The 21749-nt window shown below is 39.5% G+C and overlaps 1 protein-coding gene and 1 long non-coding RNA gene across 6 annotated transcripts in view; one reads left to right on the top strand and one right to left on the bottom strand.

Moving 5' to 3' along the window:
* Window positions 1–21749, top strand: part of LOC140106189 (uncharacterized) — a 296249-nt gene that overhangs the window by 176189 nt on the left and 98311 nt on the right. The window contains exon 4 of one of the 2 annotated variants that reach the window (XR_011850717.1): window positions 9029–9764. The exons of the other annotated variant lie outside the window; for it this stretch is intronic. This is a non-coding gene — a long non-coding RNA (uncharacterized lncRNA). Of the gene's footprint in view, window positions 1–9028; window positions 9765–21749 lie in introns of those variants that run through there. 2 annotated transcript variants of the gene reach the window in all.
* Window positions 1–21749, bottom strand: part of ADAMTS14 (ADAM metallopeptidase with thrombospondin type 1 motif 14) — a 103557-nt gene that overhangs the window by 54228 nt on the left and 27580 nt on the right. For all 4 annotated transcript variants that reach the window (XM_072130453.1, XM_072130452.1, XM_072130454.1 and 1 more), the window contains exons 3-4: window positions 16745–16901; window positions 15308–15504 (exon numbers count right to left, since the gene is read on the bottom strand). In XM_072130453.1, coding sequence (XP_071986554.1) covers window positions 15308–15504; window positions 16745–16901 — 354 coding nt within the window. The remainder of the gene's footprint in view (window positions 1–15307; window positions 15505–16744; window positions 16902–21749) is intronic.

Consider the following 21749-nt stretch of genomic DNA (forward strand, 5'->3'; position numbering starts at 1 on the left):
ACCTTAACTAAAATAATAATATGGTTTATGGGGGACATTTATTAGGGCTTGCATACCAGTTTTTATGGCATCCAAGCCCTGCAATAATTGTAGAGACCTAGCGAACTACCATTAGTATCCTGATGTATCCATAGATGCAGGAGTGGACGGGCTTCATCATGCATCGGCATATGATAAATCCCCTCCTATATGTTTGTTATGCCCAACAATAAACTGTGCATTAGCACATAAGAGGTGTCATAGAGACCACAATTTTACCCATGAATCAGTAAAGGAAACCTAGAATCACTTATATACCTACTAAGATAGATCAGGTGGCTGGTTACTGAAATGTAGTGTAGACTAATGCTTTTTGTAACAAAACTTTTTGTGCCCAAGACCGTAATAAAACTTTAATCCAATGCAGTACCTCTGGCTTCTTAGCTGAAGGTGTGCAGCACCTCATCTTAGAAGGTTGAGCTACTGCCCATGCGCAGAACTCCAGCTTCTCAGAGGAGTGCGCACAGCATCTACGAGCTGCGTGCTGAAGACTGGGGTAGGGGAGATCAAAAAGGCTACTAGGGCATGGAATAGCTGTAGCTCTCTCTCCACTCCACACCCCTGTAGCCTCTTAAGAAAATTTGCATATACATAAGATTAAAGTTTTATTAAGTTCTGGAGCACAAAAAGTTTTTTTTACAAAAAGCATTAGGCTACACTACATTACAGTAACCTTCTAACGGATCTACCTTAGTAGGTGATGATAGGTTTCCTTTAAACTAAATATCCAAGTCAAAGTTCATAGCATTGGAGTCTTTGTCTTCCAGCCTCAGCTCCGTGTAATATATATAGTGAGTAAGGTCTCTAGTATAGGTGTAAAAGATAGTATTTTTGTCTATTATTTTTGCAATTTGCACTGAATTCCGCCAAAAGAGGCTTCTTTCTCATCATATATTTCCACAACAAATTATAACTGAGAGTAAGGCTGCTGAAAACAATTCTCTCATATACCACCTGTAGGCTCCGTACAGAGCTTTACGTGGAGCTAGGAATCAAACCACAGACACCCATCTATGGACATCACTGCTGCAGTTATCAGTCCTTATCAGCACTGCACAGGTTTTCTAGTTGACATATATGTATTCTTAGAAGGATAATCTGTTAGAAACAGTTTTTGCTAGAGAGCAAGCTCATGAATCTCATATCAGTAAAATAGTTGGTCTGATGTTATGACATATGATTATTTTAACAGATCCACCACTGTCTCTTGTTGCCCAGCCTCTTATCTACTCGTATGTATGACTGAATAGCTTTTCCCAGCCAGAAGCTTTACCCTCCAGGAAGCTGAAATGAAACAACCTTTTGTCTCTTGATGAGAAAAACACCTGCAGGTTACTCCTTCCCAGGGAAAATATCAGCTAAAAGCAATAATAACATGTCCCCATGGCTGCTAAGAGCACAATATTGATGGGTTAAAGCATTCAATAGTTGGTTATTCTACCAGAGATTCTCCATCACAGGTCCCACTAGAACATCAACTTTACCATCTCACACGGTTGAGTCTTTCTTCCAAGTCCAGATGGAGATGCTGTTGTGGAACTTGATCCTGTTTGCTTAACACAGGATGTTGAATTCAAGACTTCACTCTTTAAAGTGATTGAAGTATTTATTAATGGGGATGTTGGAGTTTTTTTATTTATATTGATGACATAATATAAAATCTCTGGGGTTCTGAACCCAACATTGCCACCAATCAGATACCCCTGACTCCCTAATTTATTCGTAGTGTAGAAAATAGATATGGACAAAAAGATATCCATATATCTTAACTTACAAATGGACGGGATGACAACCTTTCTCCCCATTTAATAAACAGAGTCGTCATTCAGTAGCCAGCACATATCCCCTGACAGTAATCCTTATACTTTCCTGTATAAATAAAAAAAAAATGACTCTCTTGACACGTAGCTACTCACAGTCTAATATATTCAGACATGTCAATAGAGAGGTACAGAAACTTGGCTCCATAGACAATGTTGGATATCTCTCTAGGAACTCTACTGCAGAATGAGATATTGTGTGAGATGGAATGTCAACATAAGGAAAATCAGCACCCATTCCTTGAAGGGATATTTATGTTTTGCTGAGAGAACATCTTGAATTGATTTTACGACCAATGAATGAGTTTTCCAAAAAGACACGGTTTTACCCTCGAAGTGTTGTTGTTATAGCAAGAAGAGAATGTAAAACTTTAATCATCTAGACAATTATAATCACTAAGTAGCAGTCTTTGTACATGAAATATGGCCAAATGTTGAGGAGGGGCCCAGTTTTCTATGGATGTGATCCGATGATCATCAAGGCCTCCAGAACACTACTTTACACTACTCAACGACACATAACAATCAAGCAACACAAAGTATTGGTAGTAGGTCTAAGATATTTTAACCTCTTTTTGTGTGAAATCAACCAATGGTTTAATGTGCATAAGCACAACCACAGACATCTAGTCAATGGAAACCAGTGAAATTGAACATGTATGCCAATGGTAAGATTGTGGATGTCAACTGGAAACCCAAATAATTTATACCTAATGGTAGATATATCTATTGGGCCTAAATGGTTTCTATCAGGTATGTGAGTAATAGGCCCTTGCTCATGCTTGTTTCATTGTTTGTGTAGAGTAGCCAAGTGCTAAGGAGTTCTACTAAGAAGGGAATTGTCTCTTACATGGAATACATCTGGAAAGAGACAAAAAGGGATGGGATGTAAGGGTTGATGGTATGAACCAGCATTTTTATTTTCCTATGTATCTCCTTAATTTATTTTTTTTTAAAAGTGACCAATACATTTAATATGCATGGTTAAAATGGTGCTGCTTTTTGTAATGGGCCTTATTCAAGTCTTTTAAATCCAAATCTATGTCTCGTTTCTGTGAAATGGCTGCCACCTTTTGAGTCTACATGGTGCACACTGTGCTCTAGTAATCTGAAGCACCTCTCACTGTTCTCAACTGGTCCTTCCAAGTTCAGTGTCAGTTTACTCTACAAACACTGCAGTTTGGTAGTCTGCTCTTACATGGACGAGCTATCTAAGTTTATCCATGGTCACCCAAACATGCTGTAAGCAATTAGCAAGGCAGCCAATATTAATAACAGATGTCTTACGAAGATGCCTCAAAGACTATGGGAAAAACCTATACACCTTCCATTTTTAGTTTCTGTTACACTTTCTCAGCAACGGTTTTAGACGAAGTGGGATCCTGGGCAAAACTAAAAGTGGGGCACCAAAATAAAACAATTTTATGAAAAGTCACAGTCAGTAAGCGGCTCCTTTAGTCCTGCAAGTCCTGTAAGGCAATCTGTAATGGGGCTATAGGACATAAGCAGATGATAGATTGAAGATAGAAAATAAATTTGAAAGATTATATAGATTTATAGATGCATAAATATAAAGTAGATTATATATAGATAGCTAAATAGGTAATAGACGAAAGATATGAGAGATAAAAGATAGATAGATGTATAGACAATAGATAGGAGATAAATAGAGATTTAACAAGATAGATAAATGGTTAGATTATAGACAAATTATAGGAGGCCCTGTAGAACAGGGGCCTTGGGCAAACACCCAGTTAGCCGCCCCTAACGCTGGCCCTGCACTCTCCTTAAACAGAGGGTGTAACGGAAAGCCCCAGCACATGTGAACTGTGCCATAGAAGTGTATGTAAATGACATGTATTTCATGTACAGGTTCTACATTTATGCAAATCCAATTGTATAGGCTGAATTGTACAATGCATTTGCAACACCCCCAACCGGGGCCTTACCTTTTTCATGGCTTGTGGACAGCTGAAGCCTTATGTACCTGAGTGGCTGGATGAGTGGGGACTAGTCACAGTCACAGTGTGGCTGGATGAGTGGGGACAGTCGCAGTCACAGTGTTGGGTACTAGGGAACAGATGCCGTTTCCACAGCCTGGTAGGTCTCTGGCAGGTGGAAGTGCAAGAAATGGGGGGAGAGGCTGAAGATGTAGGTTTCTCCTTGAGGCAACCTCGATGCATAGGTAGGGAACCCTAGTGGTGGTGAATGGGGTGCCCATTGTGGTAACTGCTTAGGGATCACTTGGAGGCAGAGTTTGTAAAGCATTCAACTTACAGTTTACTTATTGGAACTTGTCAACGGCCACAACAGCAGTAACATCAACTGGGTTGAGATGGTTGGTTGGATATTGTTCCACAAGAGGTGTTCACAGCCTGGTAAAGGTAGCTTCAGGTTGCAGAGTATACTTGGGTGCTTCAGCAATAGGATAAGGCAGACCTCTAAAGGTGGATGTCTGCTTGGGCCTGGCCTCCACTCAGGCCAAGTGTGTCAGTGCAGTGTACCAAAGACACATGTGCTTTCATGAAGCTCTGTATCTAGAAGTCTCCTGGACTAACTGACCTCCTCTCCTGGACTGAACTGGAACTTTCCAAACACATGGGGTTTATCATTATCCAACCAGCATTCTCTTTGCATTGTAACAGTAACAATCCATCTGATTGGTCACACAATTACATATTCCTTGACAGGTAGATATTTATCAGCTGCATTACCACTTCCAAACACTTGAAGCCCCCCTTGAGTAGATCAGGCTTTAGAGAAAACCCTATTGAATGGAGAGGGATGTTGATTTCGCAACAGTAGGTTAAGCCTGCATTGGCAGGGGTGTTGCACATTTAATAGCCTAATGCATAATGTTATATGATCAGTTAATAGTTCTGTGCTTCTCTAGAATTAACTAAAACTAATACCATATCGTAACTGTTACAGATTGAATCTGACTAGGCTGTAAAAATCTGACAGGAGGGATTTTTCACATTTAAATCTGATTAAGGTGGCAGGAACTGGCGGCACTTAAACCTGAAAGAAGGAGACTAAGTGAAAAGTCTAAAGCCTATAAGACGATGGAGCCTTTTTTATTACCTATAAAATTACATTAGAAAGAGGTGTATATATTTACTTATATCACTGAGTTCAAAGTATTATGTTTGAACCATGTTTACACTGAGCAGATTTGTTGAGTTTTAACAATGCTAACCAATATTTTGAGCTAGTATAACTAGTTTATTCATCTGTAACATTTTTGTCAATTGCATTTTTCACTTGTTTTATTTATACCAGTTTGGTGGTCACCATCTCATGATAAGAATTAAAAAAAGGTATCCAAGAACTGAGGAAAACTCTTTTGCACCTCTATTATTAGGCACCCATTAACAAATTCCAAATATGGAATCTGAGACTAATTTAATTTGGTTGTAGTTTGCTTCCTAGCCTTCGGCAACTTTCACACGACCAATCAGGGATGGATACGCAGCCACACAAATGCTGCCAGATGGCTGTGGCACACGGCCGCAGTATGGTGAGCACAACGTACCATTGCTGAGAAATAGATAGAGCATGCTTTATCTTTTCTTGTATGTATGACCGGGCACTATGCATTAGTGTGAAAGAAGCCTTGTACTGTTATTGTACTGGTAGCCCTGTCAGTAACTTGCTAACTAGCTCTTGATGTATAATTATGCCTTCTAAGCAGTAAGAGATGAGAAGAATGCCTAAAAGGCAATAGGCTTCTGCCATGCAGTGCTCATGCAGGGGATGGGGGTCAACTTAGTTTAAGGGATCAGTGGAAGATTTACTTATTGGCCAGCTAGTGTCGGTAAAAGTTGGTTCTGGACTCCTCCACAGCTTTGGTATGCAAGACTGGCAGTGTTTATAAGATTTTATAAGATGATTGGATAGGTTTTTAAATGTTGTCAATGAAATATCACTATGATGAAGCTGGAAGAACATGGTGCAAAGCAGGGAAAAACATTTGTGATGGTATAGGCTATTTGCAATTCTTCCAACCCATTTCCCTAGCTCCTCCAACAGAGAGAAGCAGAAGGGAACATTGCAAGAAGAGACCTGATGCTATCTGCCCAGAATCTTATCGGTATTGGTGGAGGGATTCATTGTTCAGTATTGGTAGAGGGGTTCAATGCTCAGTAATGGTGGAGGGGTTCATTGTTCAGTATTGGTAGAGGGGTTCAATGCTCAGTAATGGTGGAGGGGTTCATTGTTCAGGATTGGTGGAGGGGTTCATTGTTCAGGATTGGTGGAGGGGTTCATTGTTCTGAATTGGTGGAGGGGTTCATTGTTCTGGATTGGTGGAGGGGTTCAATGCTCAGTATTGGTGGAGGGGTTCAATGCTTAGTATTGGTGGAGGGGTTCAATGCTCAGTATTGGTGGAGGGGTTCAATGCTCAGTATTGGTGGAGGGGTTCAATGTTCAGTATTGATGGAGGGATTCAATGCTCAGTATTGGTGGAGGGGTTCATTGTTCAGGATTGGTGGAGGGGTTCATTGTTCTGGATTGGTGGAGGGGTTCAATGCTTAGTATTGGTGGAGGGGTTCAATGCTCAGTATTGGTGGAGGGGTTCAGTGCTCAGTATTGGTGGAGGGATTCAATGCTCAGTATTGGTGGAGGGGTTCAGTATTGGTGGAGGGGTTCATTGTTCAGGATTGGTGGAGGGGTTCAATGCTTAGTATTGGTGGAGGGGTTCAATGCTCAGTATTGGTGGAGGGGTTCAATATTGGTGGAGGGGTTCAATGTCAGTATAAGTGGAGTGGTTCATTGTTCAGGATTGGTGGAGGGGTTCAGTGCTCAGTATTGGTGGAGGGGTTCAGTGCTCAGGATTATCAAAATCACAGCAGAGTTAAATGTGCTGTGTATTTGTATATCTGTAGTTTAAAATGCACATTTGTTTCTCCTGCATATTAACAGGGTTTTAAAAATCATTGTTTAATGTGCGACCCCCTCTCTTATAATACCACATGCTCAGTACAGACTGAGGCATCTAAGGGGTTCCATTTATTCCAGAATAAATGTGCTGAGAATTTATCTATTGCATTAAATGCACATTTGCTTCTCCTCCATATAAACAGGGCTGTGAAAATCAGATTCAATTGAATCCACCTCAATATCGTAATTCCCACTGCTGAATGTTTCCGTAATCTTATTTTAAGCTCCAGTATTATTTTGCATACTTACTACTGTTATTGTCTTTCTATATAGACTCTTATGTGACATGAAAACCATATAACAGGAATATTATTCAAATGGTAGATAGATGCAAAATCAGGGAACAGCAGCAATATTCGGCTAAAACATCTTCGATGGTAATCATCCACACACAATACATGCCTTCACACAGGCTTGAATACAATTGGTAACTGGAGACATGCCAGTGAAAATGTAAAACACAGTTTTCTGTTCCCCATTAGTCCCTCAGGGTCCTAAATGTTTTGGGAACAAATGTTCCCTGTTCCACAGTTCTGTAAAATGAAGTATTAGGAAATGAAGGAGAGGGATGTTAGTGCTATTTCAAGAGCTAAACCTAGACATATTGCTCAGGAAATTACATTACATTGATAAGGATAAGTTAATGTGCACACTACACTTGTCTGTTTCAATTTTTTTCCTTCAAAAGGATTATGTCCTGTTAGAGCTTGTCTTTAATCTATAATGTGCTAATCTTTTCATCTGTAAGGAATCCTCGTCTCAAATTTTACATCAGAATACTGATTTTCAATGTTTCTCTGGATCAATAATTTTTAGAATTCTATAATATTGTTATTTGTTCCAATGTACATCAATAATATGAATATTCAGACACTAAGGCTTTTTTATAAACTAATAAATCTATGTAGTAGTAGTTACATAAGATATATGTCCATCAAGTTCACCCAAGGAAGGAAAGGGAATGGATTGGATAAGGTAATGGAAGGCAACACAATTCTATATAATAATATAGCCATCAATGTTATTTTGATGTAAAAAGGCATCTAGACCCTTTTGAAGCTCTCTGCTGTCTCTGCTGTGACCAGCGCCTGAGGCAGGCTATTCCACAGAGTCACAGTTCTTACAGTAAAGAAGCCTCTAGATTGATTTGAGAAATTGACCCCTCATCTTTTGAGGAGATATAAAAAGCTGTACTGGTCCAGAATTATAATCTAGGCATGTATGGTATCGGGATCTTCAGTCCTGGTACTAAAACAGGTGTGAATTTGGAGGTATTTCATCCTATTCACCTCTAAGAAGTTAGTCCATGTGCACACACCTGTATTTTTTTGCTGTGAGGTACTCATTTTACCACAATATTTTGAATGGTATCATCTTCATGGGCGTTTGTTTCATGGCCATGAGGGTAAGCTGACTGCCCTGGCCACAAAAGATATAGCAGGTCCTATCCATGCCCAAGTTTGTGACCTGTGTCTTTTGTCTTTTTCAATCGTCACCACCAATGACAGCCAGGCTGTAAAGAACAGCCAATGGGATTGTTACTTGCAACATGTGAAGATCACATGAAGATTTCACATGCCTGATATAGAGAAGTAATGCCTACATGATGTACACATATCCTGGGAATTCAAGAATATAAAAGGAAATAAAATAGAAATGTAGAAAATATATAGACTGAAGGCATCATGAGACCATATCAATAATCATAAAATGCTCATAAATGCTTTAAACACTTAAAAATTGTGTATAGTTATAATGGTATTATAGTATTGTAGGTATGTTTTGAAAAAGACACTATTCAACATTGTTGTCACAGGTGCCCCTGCGACCCTTGTCTCGAGTCGCAGGCTCACCCGTGCACCTCCGTGCGGGCCGCTGCCCGACAACATTGTAGACTGTTTTGTTCTTCATCGATTCCTTCATGCCAAGAAGAGGGGGAGGCGTGTAGTACTGTCACGGGTGACCCTTGTACCTCCGTGCGGTCCGCTGCGCTCGCAGTGCGACTCACCTCGCCGGGATCCGGCGGCGGCTCCCGTGGCTCCCTGCACATAGGGCGCGCACGTGCCGGCTCTGCCAGATTTAAAGGGCCAGAGTGCCGGTAATTGCCGCTGGCCAGATGGCCTTCTTTATATATTCCCAGCCCCTTACTGTCTTTCCTGCCGGATCTTTGTGCCTCACAGCCTTAGAAAAAGCTCCCTAGTGATTCTCCTGCTTTCCTGTGTCTCCAGCGTTTCTGTGTGTTACTGTGTATCCTGTGTTCCTGCTCCTGTGTGTTCCTGCTCCCGGGTTCCCGTGTCCTGTGTCCCATGTAGCTGTGTTCCTGATCCCATCTGCCTGTACCTCCCGTTGCTGACCCTGGATTGGACCTTGATGTTGCATCTCTGCCGCCTGCCCTGACCTAGTGCCGCGGTGGTCCAGTGGATCCACGCATCCCGAACTCTGACAATTGTACAAATCCACTAATTCATGGACTTGATAAAAGATAACTTCAAAAATTGAAAAAGCAGATAAATATAAGAAGATTAAACAAATTCTAAACCGTAAATTCTTACTGAAAATGTATAGACTTTCTAGAGCAGTCCCTGAGAAAAATGTAAGTTTCCACACGGTTTTCTGAGGGGATGTCAGGACACACTTTATTACATGTGAAAGTTTTATGTGTGTAGACCTAGAGTGGTCAGAGCGTGCCTAAAAATGTGCTTTTCTGCCAATGTACAAATGTAAAGTGAAGTGCGACCAATTAAAAGTATATGCCAAGATCCAACAAGTCTATAGCTAGTGTGGAGCAAAGGTCCATTCATTAAATGCCAGTGGCAGTGCATTTATCTGTCTGTAAGGGGGAGACTCCTGAAAATGTATTTCCACACCATTTTAGTCATTTAATGGGGAATCATTTTATTTCTGCATATGTTGTGATAGGGATAGACTCCATATATTTCTAATAATTCATTATATTTGTAACAATTCAGTGTATTTTAGTGTATCTGCTCTTATATAGTTATTGCTGGCACGTACATAGTTGGCATCAGAGCCAAATATGCCAGACTTTCTGCAACAGTCATGACAAATTCTTCTTGTCCTGATCCAAAAAGGAATGGAGTATGTGCAAACCATCCTACAAGCGTTGGGTTGGTAAGGTACCCAGGTGTTATATACATAAAGTTGGAACTGTATTTTAATATGTAAGGAAATATAATCTACCAAATTAAAACTTAGTATTTTAAAGAATGATATAAAAATGGGTCATAAGAATTTGTTATTTTAACCCAGCGAAAATAATGTGACTATAAAAATTGCATTGAATTCGCTTTGAAAACAAGTATTTATCTTTTTTCCCTTTACAATGATTATCCAAAAATCTCCTGAAGCTTATAAAGTATATTACTTTGATGGACAATATTAAACTATATTATCCATTTTAGTCTTTTCTATTAATGGGGTGTCTATCCATTTATTTTTTTCTTTATCAACTAAGAATATTATAAAATAAATAAAACAACGCCCCAATTAAAATACTCCCAATTTCCCAGACCCTAAGACACACCCCAATCCAAAACAGGGAAGCAGCACCCCGTGGAAAACAGTGTTTATTTCACCAGTGGGGAATACAACGTTTCAGTAGCCATTCTCAAGCACTGAGATAGCTGAACCTTGTATTCCCCACTGGTGAAATAAACACTGTTTTCCACTGAGTGCTGCATCCCTGTTTTGGATTGTGGACCATTGGGATCGTGAGTCGGAACCCTTGAAGCCTGCACCAACATACAGATCTTAATCCGATTTTTCGCTGTGCTGTTTTACTTTTTCATTGTCTAAGACCCACCCCATATAGTGACTTGCCTGGCAGCTTTCTTCATATTGTGGAACGTTCAGCATGTAATAAATAGTAGAAACCAGCAGTGAAACAGTTGCATAACGTGTATAGTCTGTTCAGTATGAGAACTAAGGGTTAACAGCTCCTTGCTGTGCAGAAAAGAAAGGGCTGCAGAGGAGTGTAGGACACAACATGAGTTTGACAGAATCACAGACTGGGATGGAGGGATATTTTACCTCACTCTTCTGTGTAGGAAATGCCTTCATCCACAGCAGTGAACATACTCTGCTCTAGTTGCCCCCCACAGATGCACACAGATAAATGTCATGTGACTTCCCCTTCCTATCTCTTGTGAATAAGGATCAGCAGCCCCTTCCCCTCTGTGAGTCCATATCTCTAAACATCGACACAGCTTCTAAAGAGCCAGGCTAAACTGAGAAGTATAGCAAAGATAGTGCTGCATATAAGTAATCAAGATAATAGGCAATGTTGTTCTAGATTCCAAAAGCTATTGATTCGTGGAGTTCCTCTTTAATGCTTGTCCTGGCTATTAAGTTGCTATTACACAAGGGTTTGTATTTACTACTAATCCTTGTGATTTTCTGGTTCAGACTGTATGTAGACACAACCTGAAACAATTTTTGTCTAGGTACATCCAATTAATAGGTAAATACAAGCAGGAGCACTAGTAGCACTCTCGTAATATCCCCACTCAGGGTTCATGTAGGGTAACTTGTGTGGTTTTTTTAAGCCAAGCCAAAAGTGGATTGAAAAAAAAGCAGAAGTGGCACCTTTCCTTTAAATTTTCTTTCCCATTATAATAAAGTCCTAGTTACAATTTGAAAAGCATACATACCATAATGTAAATGCAACCTCATAGTATGAGATAAGCGTGTGGCCTTATTCAAGGCTTCATGTCTCACAGCTGGCAGCCATTTCTCTCTGTGAACTCTAGCATGGCCTCTGCTTCCCATGGGTTTTTTTAAACCACAAAGTACAAGTTACTTTGTTCAAAATTAGTAGCATATTTCAAATTTTAAAGTCTAAGAGTTTACAGATATTGTATAATTCTCTCTTCATGCATACCAAGTCAATGCATGCATGCCAAGTCAATATATGAGTCTGTAACTTGTGTCTTTAGAAATTGTACTACTATTATATAACACTAAAGCTTGAACACAGTAGTAAGACTACTTAGACTTCATTACTTAGTAGGTAACAGTCTTGTTTTTTAGTATTTTAATAAGGCCAAGTGTTGCACATGGATGGGAGCGGGAGCCAGGACAAGGAAGACCGGAACCAGGAGCAGGGAGAGGTGAATAAAGGTCCGGGCCCGGGGGAACCACGTGGCGTTGGCACATGGGTGCACCCGTGATCCGAGACATGGATCACGGGGTCACCCGTGACAAAGGTGAATGATGCTGGGGAGAGCAGGCGCCACATAGAGGGGCACTGGTGTGCCTACGACCCGGGACGTGGGTCGCAGGAACACCCGTGACAGGCTCAGTTTACACGTGCATATAGAATTTCCGTTACCCTCTGTGTTTAACCCCTTAATGACTAGGCCCTTTTTCGCTTTCATTCTTCATTCCCCACTTTCCAAAAATCTATGATTTTTTTTAATGTGAAGAGCGTGAGGGCTTGTTTTCTTCATAACAAATTGCACTTTGTAGTGACGGTATTTAATATTCAATGCCTTGTACTAGGAAGCAGAAAAAGAATTCCAAATGCAGTGAAATTGGTGAAAAAAATGCATTGCCGCTATTTTTTCTAGGCTTGAATTTTACAGCTTTCACTGTGTGCCCAAAATGACATGACTACTTTATTCTTTGAGCAATATTGAAATATGTTTTGAAGAAAAAAATTATGCTACATCTTCCTCATTTCTTCAAGTTGGAGGTGTTTCCCCCTATGTTTCTAACCATCCCATAAAATACTGGGTCTGAAAAAACATAATCCATCTTGGCTGCTTCATAATAGAAACATTTTTACTGAGACTTGGGAGGGGAGACACAATTTAGATTTTCAAGGGCTAATTTCTGGCACCTATAAATAAGCTCTGTCATAACATTCCTTATCTTAGGTTGGAGGCAATTTCTATTTTCTGTGGATGGTTCAGTATAACTTTAAGCTTTGCTTCAAAGCTCCCAAAAAGCCATTATTAACGCATTCTTGAAATTGTTAGTCAGATCTGATGCCTGAACTTTGTTGGCCGTATACAAGCACAGATTGTCGGCATGGGGAGGTACGGGTGCAGAACGTCATAGGCAATATCAAGAAGAATAAGTTTGGAAAACTAAAAGATTCTTTTTTTGTCTCCTGGACATGGCAGTATGCTAAGTGCAAGCATGATCTAAGACAAGCAATAAAACTAAATAAAAAGAAAATTAGAAACGCAGGAAGGACAATGGAACGGAAAGAATTTTTCTACAGGCAGAAGCATCTGGTGCCCAGATAAGTATTTCATCTAGAATTCTAAACGTCAATTCTACAGTTGGCATTTCCAGTAAAACTATAAAAAATGTGGGAACCGGACTAGAAGAGAGGAAGAAGTTAACAGCAACATTACAGGGATATTGGTTTGATTTTATTTTAACATTTTTAGTTCATTTGAAGTTAAGATGAAGAAAATAATAATGCAGGACGTGCAAAAAACCCTCCGAAATCACTTCGGCAACACTATGAACAAACTGGAAAAAAGTCAGATTTTGACAACAATTTTATGTAGTATTTGTATTATTGTGTAAGCCTACTTAAAGAAATAGAGCAGCGAAAGAAAAATGGGAATGTTTGTACACTACACAAGAAAATGGTATGCTACACGGGAAAAATGGAAATTTGGTATGCTACACAAGAAAAATAGGAATGTTGGTATGCTACATGAGAAAAATGGGAATGTCGCTATGATACACCATCAAAATGTGAATGTCAGTACACTACAAGAGAAAAATGGGAATGTTGATGCCCTAAACAAGCTAGGGTCCCAGAGCAGTATAATGATGAATATCGATAATCATCAGTAAATACAAAATAGTTCTATTTTTGTTAGAGTAGTGGAGAACACGTTTTAACACAGATATGGCACTGAAAGAGTAGCTTCTTCCCGACTGTGTGTATGTAGTTGGTAGAGTGTCGGTCTGCCGCTCTAGGGAAAAAGTGACTTTTGTCGGGAGCATGCTCCTCACATTTCTGTAATATTATTTTATGGGGTTTATCTGCACTACTCCCTGATGTTCTTGATTGTATTATGGATTCCCTCGAGGTGAATGTTTGCTGTTTTTTACATGCTTTTAAAATTTCAAAAGCTCTTCAGCTATTCAGCCTGTGCCCACGCAGTAGCTTGGCTCACTGGCAATGTTACCATGAGCATGAAGGAAGAGCACGGCGGGGCCACACACAGAGGTAAGACTTCAGAGGCTAGACCTGGACCCAGCCCTCAGCCATGCTTCTCCATGTCCCAGTAGCCTCTGAAGTTCATTGGCATAAACTATAAAGTTTTTAGTTAGGTTAAAAGTTTAGACCCCTTAAAGCCTGGTCAGAAAGGGGTTAATATAAGCACGCATTACATGAAAAATATATTGTAAGCAAGTATAATACTAGGCAGTTGTCTGGACAGTTAATTTTAGCATCTTGATAGTCTGTACAAGTACAGACTATCAGCTAAAGCAGTTGAGAACCAGATCAGCGGGAAGAAGTAAAAAGAACATGGCAGCAAAGTTGCATCTGTACAAACCAAAAGACTACTAGAACAAAGTCCTTTGGACCGACAAGAACAAGTTTAGTGAAAACCAAACTATAGAAATAAATGATGCAATGGAATCATGTGGTATTGGTCATCTGAAAATGTATTGATCAAATAGTATATTTTTGTCTTGAAATTCAAACATATAGACATCAAGGAGGGTGTGATAGGGGGACAATGTGCTGCAGCACAGAAAAATGGCACAATTAAGACCATTAAGAATTGCAATTTCTCCCATGAGAAAAACAAGCCTTGCTCTGTGAACCATTGATTAAAATTATGGATTTTGAACGGCAGGAAGTAAACAAAATAGAAAAAATGGAGTGTGACTGGAAAGGGTTAAAGGAAATCTACTATTAAAATCCATTATGATAAACCAGGGACACTTACTCATAGATCCAGACATTGTGGCTGTGGTAATCTTCTTATATTGTCTTTACCAATTTCCTCCTTCCTTCTAAAATCAACATTCAAAATTATGCTAATGATACGGAAGGGATCATGGGGTGTTAATAGAGCTCCTCCCTCTCAGTGAGATTACTTCAGGAAGAGGATGGGGGAAGTGCTGAGGGTAAGGATGAGACTCCTGCATGGAGGCGCTCTGATAACACCCCCTTCCCCCCCCCGGAAGCCTTCACGGTCATCATTTTAAAAGTTGATTTTAGAAGGAAGAATTCCATAGATAACAAACATATGAAGATTACCACAGTCACAGTGTCTTGATCTATAACTAAGTGTTCCTGGTTTATCATGATGGATTTTGATGGAAGATTTCCTTTAACATTAGATATCATCAATCCTGAGTTATCAAACTTTCATGAACTGCCACCAACTGGATCAAATGGTTACGCTTTAAATGTCAAAAACATTTATGGTTCACGTGTCAATATAACAAATGAGGCAAATCGTAAATATCAAGAACAAAACAAAAGAATTTTTTAAAAACCTCACTATGTTCATAAGGGTGAGGACGTAGTTCTGCACATGCTCTTTTCCATGGAAGCGCACAACGGAGTCATCCACTGCAAGCAGCACCTCTATGTTATAGTCGTCCTTCTTAGCATGTCGTCTCTTGCGCTCGTTGTCCCACAGCCTGTCCTGCATTAAATCGAGTGCAAAAGGAAGATCGCCCACCTCGCTCTTTGAAACTAAAAATAAATAAGAAAAATAAGTTTCCATGTAACAATATAGGTACAGTACAAATACATTGCACTGTATTATAGCTTCTGTTCTGCATTTATACTCAACAATGTTGATTGACAAATCCCTGAAGCTTTAAAGAGGACATGTCACCCTATGTCACATATTTGTTTTAGTAAATACTTGTATAGGAAGGGATACATATAAGATAGGTTCCATAGGTTTGTTCTTAAGTTGAATTTGTTTGTAAGTCAGAACTGTATATTTTTATATTATAGTTCCAGACAATTTTATTTTGTCCCAGTGACAACTTTCTCAATTTTTTGCTATAATGGGACCAAGGATTATCCATAAAGCTTCATTACAGACACCTTACAGCTGATCACTGCAGTCTAGGACTATAGTAAAGAGTCCAGCGAGCTTCACCAGAAATTTCAGTGGACAGAGCGGTCTGTAACTAGGGGTCGTCAGTAAGTCGGGTGTCCTTAAGTAGGGGGCCGTCTGTATATATCTTTTTTTCCATTTTGTAAAACTATCTTTTAAATCTTGATTGTTGCTCTTTTCTTAGTAAATTGGCAATTGTGTTTTGTCATTCCCTTTGGCTGGTTTCCCACAGGCAAGTTTGTTCAATAAATTTGCAGCATGTGTGTATAAGATTGGACCAAACTCAGAACTATTCAGGGGTTTCATGAAGGTTGCACTCAACAGCATAATCTATGTACCCAATAGTACCCAATCTATGGTACTGCATTGATAACATCAAATCTCATTATAATTCTAGTGACCATCTCTACAATAACTGGCATGTCTGCTGTGGATAAGTGTCATTGTGGGAGAACTGGAAGGCACCATCAGTGCTGCAATACAAATTTTTTCTTAGGTTTTCCAGGTATTGATGGCCTATACATAGCAGTAGTAGTAATAGTGATCATTTATTGGCAGGATCCTCTCTGATTATCTGTGTAGAGTGCTGCCATCATCTTCATTGTATTGGCGCCACTACACTCGTCTGAAGAGCTTGGTGCTGGCTGCCACAACCCTGCCTACCAACTTCTAATGGCTTAACCACCTATATATGGTTCATTAGTAGTACAAATGCATGGAAACCCCCTTTAAAGTCCCCCTCCCCATCAAAAATAAAACGAATATGATGTAGACATAAAAAAAATTGTCAATAAAGCCTACTAAATCCCTAATGTGAAAATGCAGAGAGAAAGACATCACAGAATTACTATGGAGGTTCGGTACCTTCATTGTGCATCTCCTCGTGATATAAAGTGTTATTGTGTTGGACAGCAGATCTCCTGTAGACCACATGGGCGCGGCCATTTTCTTCATCTTCCTGTCGTCCTCTTTCTAAAGGCTCAATAAAGAATTCACTACTGTCCGTTCTTATCAATCCAGCCTATCGTAAAAAAAAAAATAGCTATAATTATTATTATTGATTTATCTAAAGGAAACAAACCTGTACAAGAACAAAGGAGCACACATGGAGATAATGGGACCACATATTAAAGGTTTATATTTGACTCCTGAAAAATGCAAATAGTATAACTAAGTCTGTGTTCACATCTGCATCATAGTGTCATATAGATGCCTTCATCTAAGATTAATTCAACTATGGCAGATAAAAATAGTACATCATGTTATAATGTTTTGTCATGTAGAATGAAGGACAATGAAATGTCAGCTGTAACATAGAAACTATCATACTACTACAGAAGAAGCTATTAAAGGAGTTGGCCAATTATAATCCTTGAATGTTCATCAAGTGATTAAGCATATTTTCTATTTACTCTTTAGTGCTGTCTGCAGACTCTCCTTAGATCGTTGTTTACACGTGTAAGCACTGATGAATAGGAGGGGCTGAAGCAGGAGGTTATGTCACATCCTGCTCCACCTCTCCCTGTGTCTGTCACAGAAAAAGTGATGCCATTAGGACAGACTAAAGACATCTGAAACATGAAATTGTGTATGTATGCAGAGGGCGGCGTGGTGAGAACAGGGAACAGCTGAAGCTATCAAAGGAGGCAAAGTCACATGTACATAAATATCTTATTTATATTTTGTAGATAAAAATCCAAGGTTGTACCCTCAGATTTCTGTCACTTATTTCCAAGACATGCTATTAAATATATTTCAGATCTTGTGAATAGGTTGCATAAAACCATACCATACTGTGCATTAAACTATATAAACATAGATAGGAGATATATATATATATATATATATATATATATATATATATATATATATATATATATATCAATTCCATCCGTACTGCAATATATACTACCACATTTGGGAATATACACTACCCGATAAAAGGATAAAAGTATTTTTTATCTTTAAAAATACTGTACACTGAGCAGATTTACAGGAGCAGCTGTTTGTACTGAGTACGGCTACATTCACACAGCCGTATGGGGGACGTATATATGGCTGACGTCCCCCATAGACGACAATGGGCGCACGGCGCCGCACAGAAGCGTTACAGTGCCGCACATGTCCTATCTTTCCCTGAATACGCCGCCGTGCACCAAACATTGCTAGGCTAAGGGGCGGGGGGTAAGCAGCGCTAACCTCCTCCTCCTCTCCCCGGCGCTGATGTGTGCCTGCCGTGCTACGGTACGGGCACAATGTCGTCGGAATGTAGCCTGAGTATGTAGCATAAGAGTAATACTACTGAGCCTTGCCCTTATATATAGGATGAGTAGTAGAATTTCTGTGTAGTGCCCATATATGCAGAAGAGTAGTACTTATTCGATGTGTGCATATATGTAGGATAAAAGTCGCAAAACAGAGTTATGTACGATTGAAGACACTTTTCCTTATTGTCTCCAAGTATTATGTCAGTATCAAATTTGGTTTTGGGGTCATGGGCCCCAGGTGACCATCCAAGAAGCCCAAATTATTATCTCCTACTTTTTCCATTTTGCTTTCTATAATAATGGTTTAGATTATTATTCATGATAGTATAACATTCTGTATTCTAAAAGCAGAAATGAAATATAAAAGGTGAGCAATGGAAGCACTCCAAGCAGTTAATTGTCTGTTTATATGATATTGACAACCTATCCTTAGGATAGGTGATCCATATTTAAATTTCGGAATAGCAAATATAAATTTTAGAAACATATAACTTATAGAATACATTGCTATAAATAGTTAAATAGTTAACTTGTCTCACGCACGGCCGTAATAACACACCTGTAAAATTCCTACATTTGGCATATTATACGGAGCTATAAACTTCATGAAGCACAAGCTGCAGTCATATACATGAACCACGCACATGTTCAGATGGTCTCCATTATAGCGAAAATTGCCTGAAGTGTTCTGGAGCTTTAAATAGCTGCTGTTGGCTAACAAGGATCCAGCCAAGATGAATTCTTACAAATTCTGGTACAGATTTCAGTCCATGTGTCTGCTGGATGTTTTGTAGCAACAAAGTATAAATCATTTGAGCTGTATAATAAGATATTACAGCACTGTAACATTATGACATAGATATCAGAATAGGCTAGACCATAGAAACCGGTATACTGCTGCATTTTTTGCATCAGTATTTGGAAACGCAAATCAAAAATGGTCAATGAACTCAATGAAGATTTACTGTCAAATCTCTCCATTTTACTTTTTCTCTGTTGGATCCTTTTCAGAAATGTTGGATCTATACTAAAATATTGTGGGACTACACTTTTGTTTTGTTATGGGTTCTTTTTTAGTGGAAAACTGAAAACCCCCAAAGAGAGAAATACAGGAAAGGCTTAAAGGGGTTGTCCACTTTCAGCAAACAATTGATATTGATATTGAAATTGAAGTAACATTCTCCAATATACTTTGTGTATTGCAGTTTTTTTGCTAAGCAGTTTTTTATTGAATTTTTGACATTAAGAAAACCGACCCCAACATGGGGTCCACAACTTGCAAAATGGGTCACAGGCCCAAAAAGAAGGGAGGGAGGAAAGGGGCAGGGGAGGGTTGAAAGGGAGAGGGCTGGATCGTTCACGTTTATATGACTCTGCTTGTGTAAGTCAATTAAGCCGTCCTGTATCCTAATATGGCAGCCTGTCTTGGTTTTGGTAGGAAAGGAGGAAAAGGAGGGGGGGGGGGACATGGTATGGTCATGCACATCACGGTCAGCATAACACAGCAAAACCTGAAATAAAGAAAAACTAAACCTAAATATAAAACGTGACCCTCACTCATCATCTCAGCCCAGGCATGATATATTTTATCAATATCACTGTGATCAAGTGCATCACTGTGTCTATTATCTCATCTGACCCAAGCTCAGTCGGGTTCTATGGGGGTGTCCTCTATAATCTGCCACTCCTGATACCATACTGTGGTGACAAAGCCATTTCTAATGTCTTTCCTTGTCTCTGGCGATACTACAGCGATTAATGCTTGCAGCATGCTGCTGCCACTGCCATCAACAATCACAGACAGTGCTACGCTGAGTATCTGTGCCCACATATCCGAAGACTCCCCACAGCCGGGTATCGCTGTTTTCTAGATTTCTTATTGTTGGCATTCAAAATGAGGCTTCATTGTTTACTTCCTATTGATTAAAACAGGTCCATGGTTATGTGATGTTACACAGGTGCGCGGCTTATTATATCCCTGGTCATGTGATGTCATACAGGTGCACGGCTTATTATATCCCTTGCCATGTGATGTCACACACGTGCACGGCTCGTTTATATGGCCCAGCTCTGATTATTCTGTGATATAACTAGCCTTGCACCTGTGTGACATCACATGACTATGTTTTTATCCACAAATAAACAATAAACAGATTCCGTCAGCAAGTAGAGATTTAGAAAACGGTGAGGAATTGATACAGAAAGTATATTGGAAAATTGTATAACTTTTCATTACACAAATAATTTTTCGCTTAAAAATTGGACAATCCTTTAAATGTTGAGACTACGGTATAGTATTTTGCTACTTCACATGGGTATAAAGATGAGTATTAAACCATGACTCCAAAGTTATAAACATCAGTATAGACCTGGCTTTTTACTGTCCTGAAATCCATCCTGGTATATCTATCAGCCCTACTTCTCCTGAAGTGGGAGTGTATTTCCTGGCTGAGACATCAGCTAAGGGCACTGAGGCCAGAGCAGCTTCTCTCACTTCTCATAATGCTGATCTCTTGTTTGTACACTAGCATTCCAGCCAATCAGGACACAGAATCTCTGGCTGAATCATCTCCTCAGAGTTACTGCTGTAAAACACAGATGTGACTCTAACCTAACATATTAATTCAATGGCAGTTTTACTTCCTCACATCCATATAAACATGTGACCTATACAGACAGATTATTACACATGCTTTATACACCTAAGCACTGTGCAACAGCATAAGTCCGCACCAGGGCCCACTGGGTGGTTTGCAGAGTAGGTTTATAAATCATATTCGGTGCACGCTAAATTATTAAACTGAGCAGCTGTGTGGGGACATAAGGGCAGAGTGTAGACAGAGCAGACATGATGGAGCAGCTTCCTGTAATCACTGAGCAGAGACAGAGACATAGCCCCCTGGTGACAAAGTTCTGGCCAAGAAACCTAAAACAGTCACAGAACTGTGGAAGAGATTGGAGAAGAAGTGGACCAAAATTGTGTGAGACACTAGTGATGCCCTGTGGCCACAAATGGCCTGAAGTTGTTCAAAGCGAAGGCCTGTCCACCCCCTACTGATTGGTCACTGCTGTACCTTCCAAAAAATTTAAATGATGATCTTTCTCTGTGCTGCAGTCATTGCTTTCTCTAATTCTGATCACATTTTTTACAAAATAAAGGTTTGATTTTTATATACATTAGTAATATTGTTAAACAGCAATTTTTAATTTTATTGCAAATTCAAAGACATCATTTATTTATCTAATACAAAACCTTAAAATTCTAGAAAAACTGTACTGTTTAAAGTCTAAATACTGCGGACTGCAGCCGGCTCCATTCACTGCAATGGAATTGTGTTACTGTTTGCCTGCACAGATAGTGGATGGCCCCCTCTCCCTTTTATGACATAAGACTGGAAAGGGGCTGCATCCTTTGGAATACCCCTAAGGGTCAATAAGGTGCTCTGTATAAAAATCTTTGTTTGTCAGGATAAGGAGATCATAAGACAAGCAACCCAGTTTTACAAAGGAGCACAACGGTATCTATCTTGGCTCCATTCTTGTGCCAGACCATTCCAATCCCTACTTTCTCAAACAAGTAATACCAAAAATATGGTTTGAGA

Source organism: Engystomops pustulosus, chromosome 11, assembly GCF_040894005.1.
Source record: "Engystomops pustulosus chromosome 11, aEngPut4.maternal, whole genome shotgun sequence".
In the NCBI taxonomy this organism is placed as follows: Eukaryota; Metazoa; Chordata; class Amphibia; order Anura; family Leptodactylidae; genus Engystomops; species Engystomops pustulosus.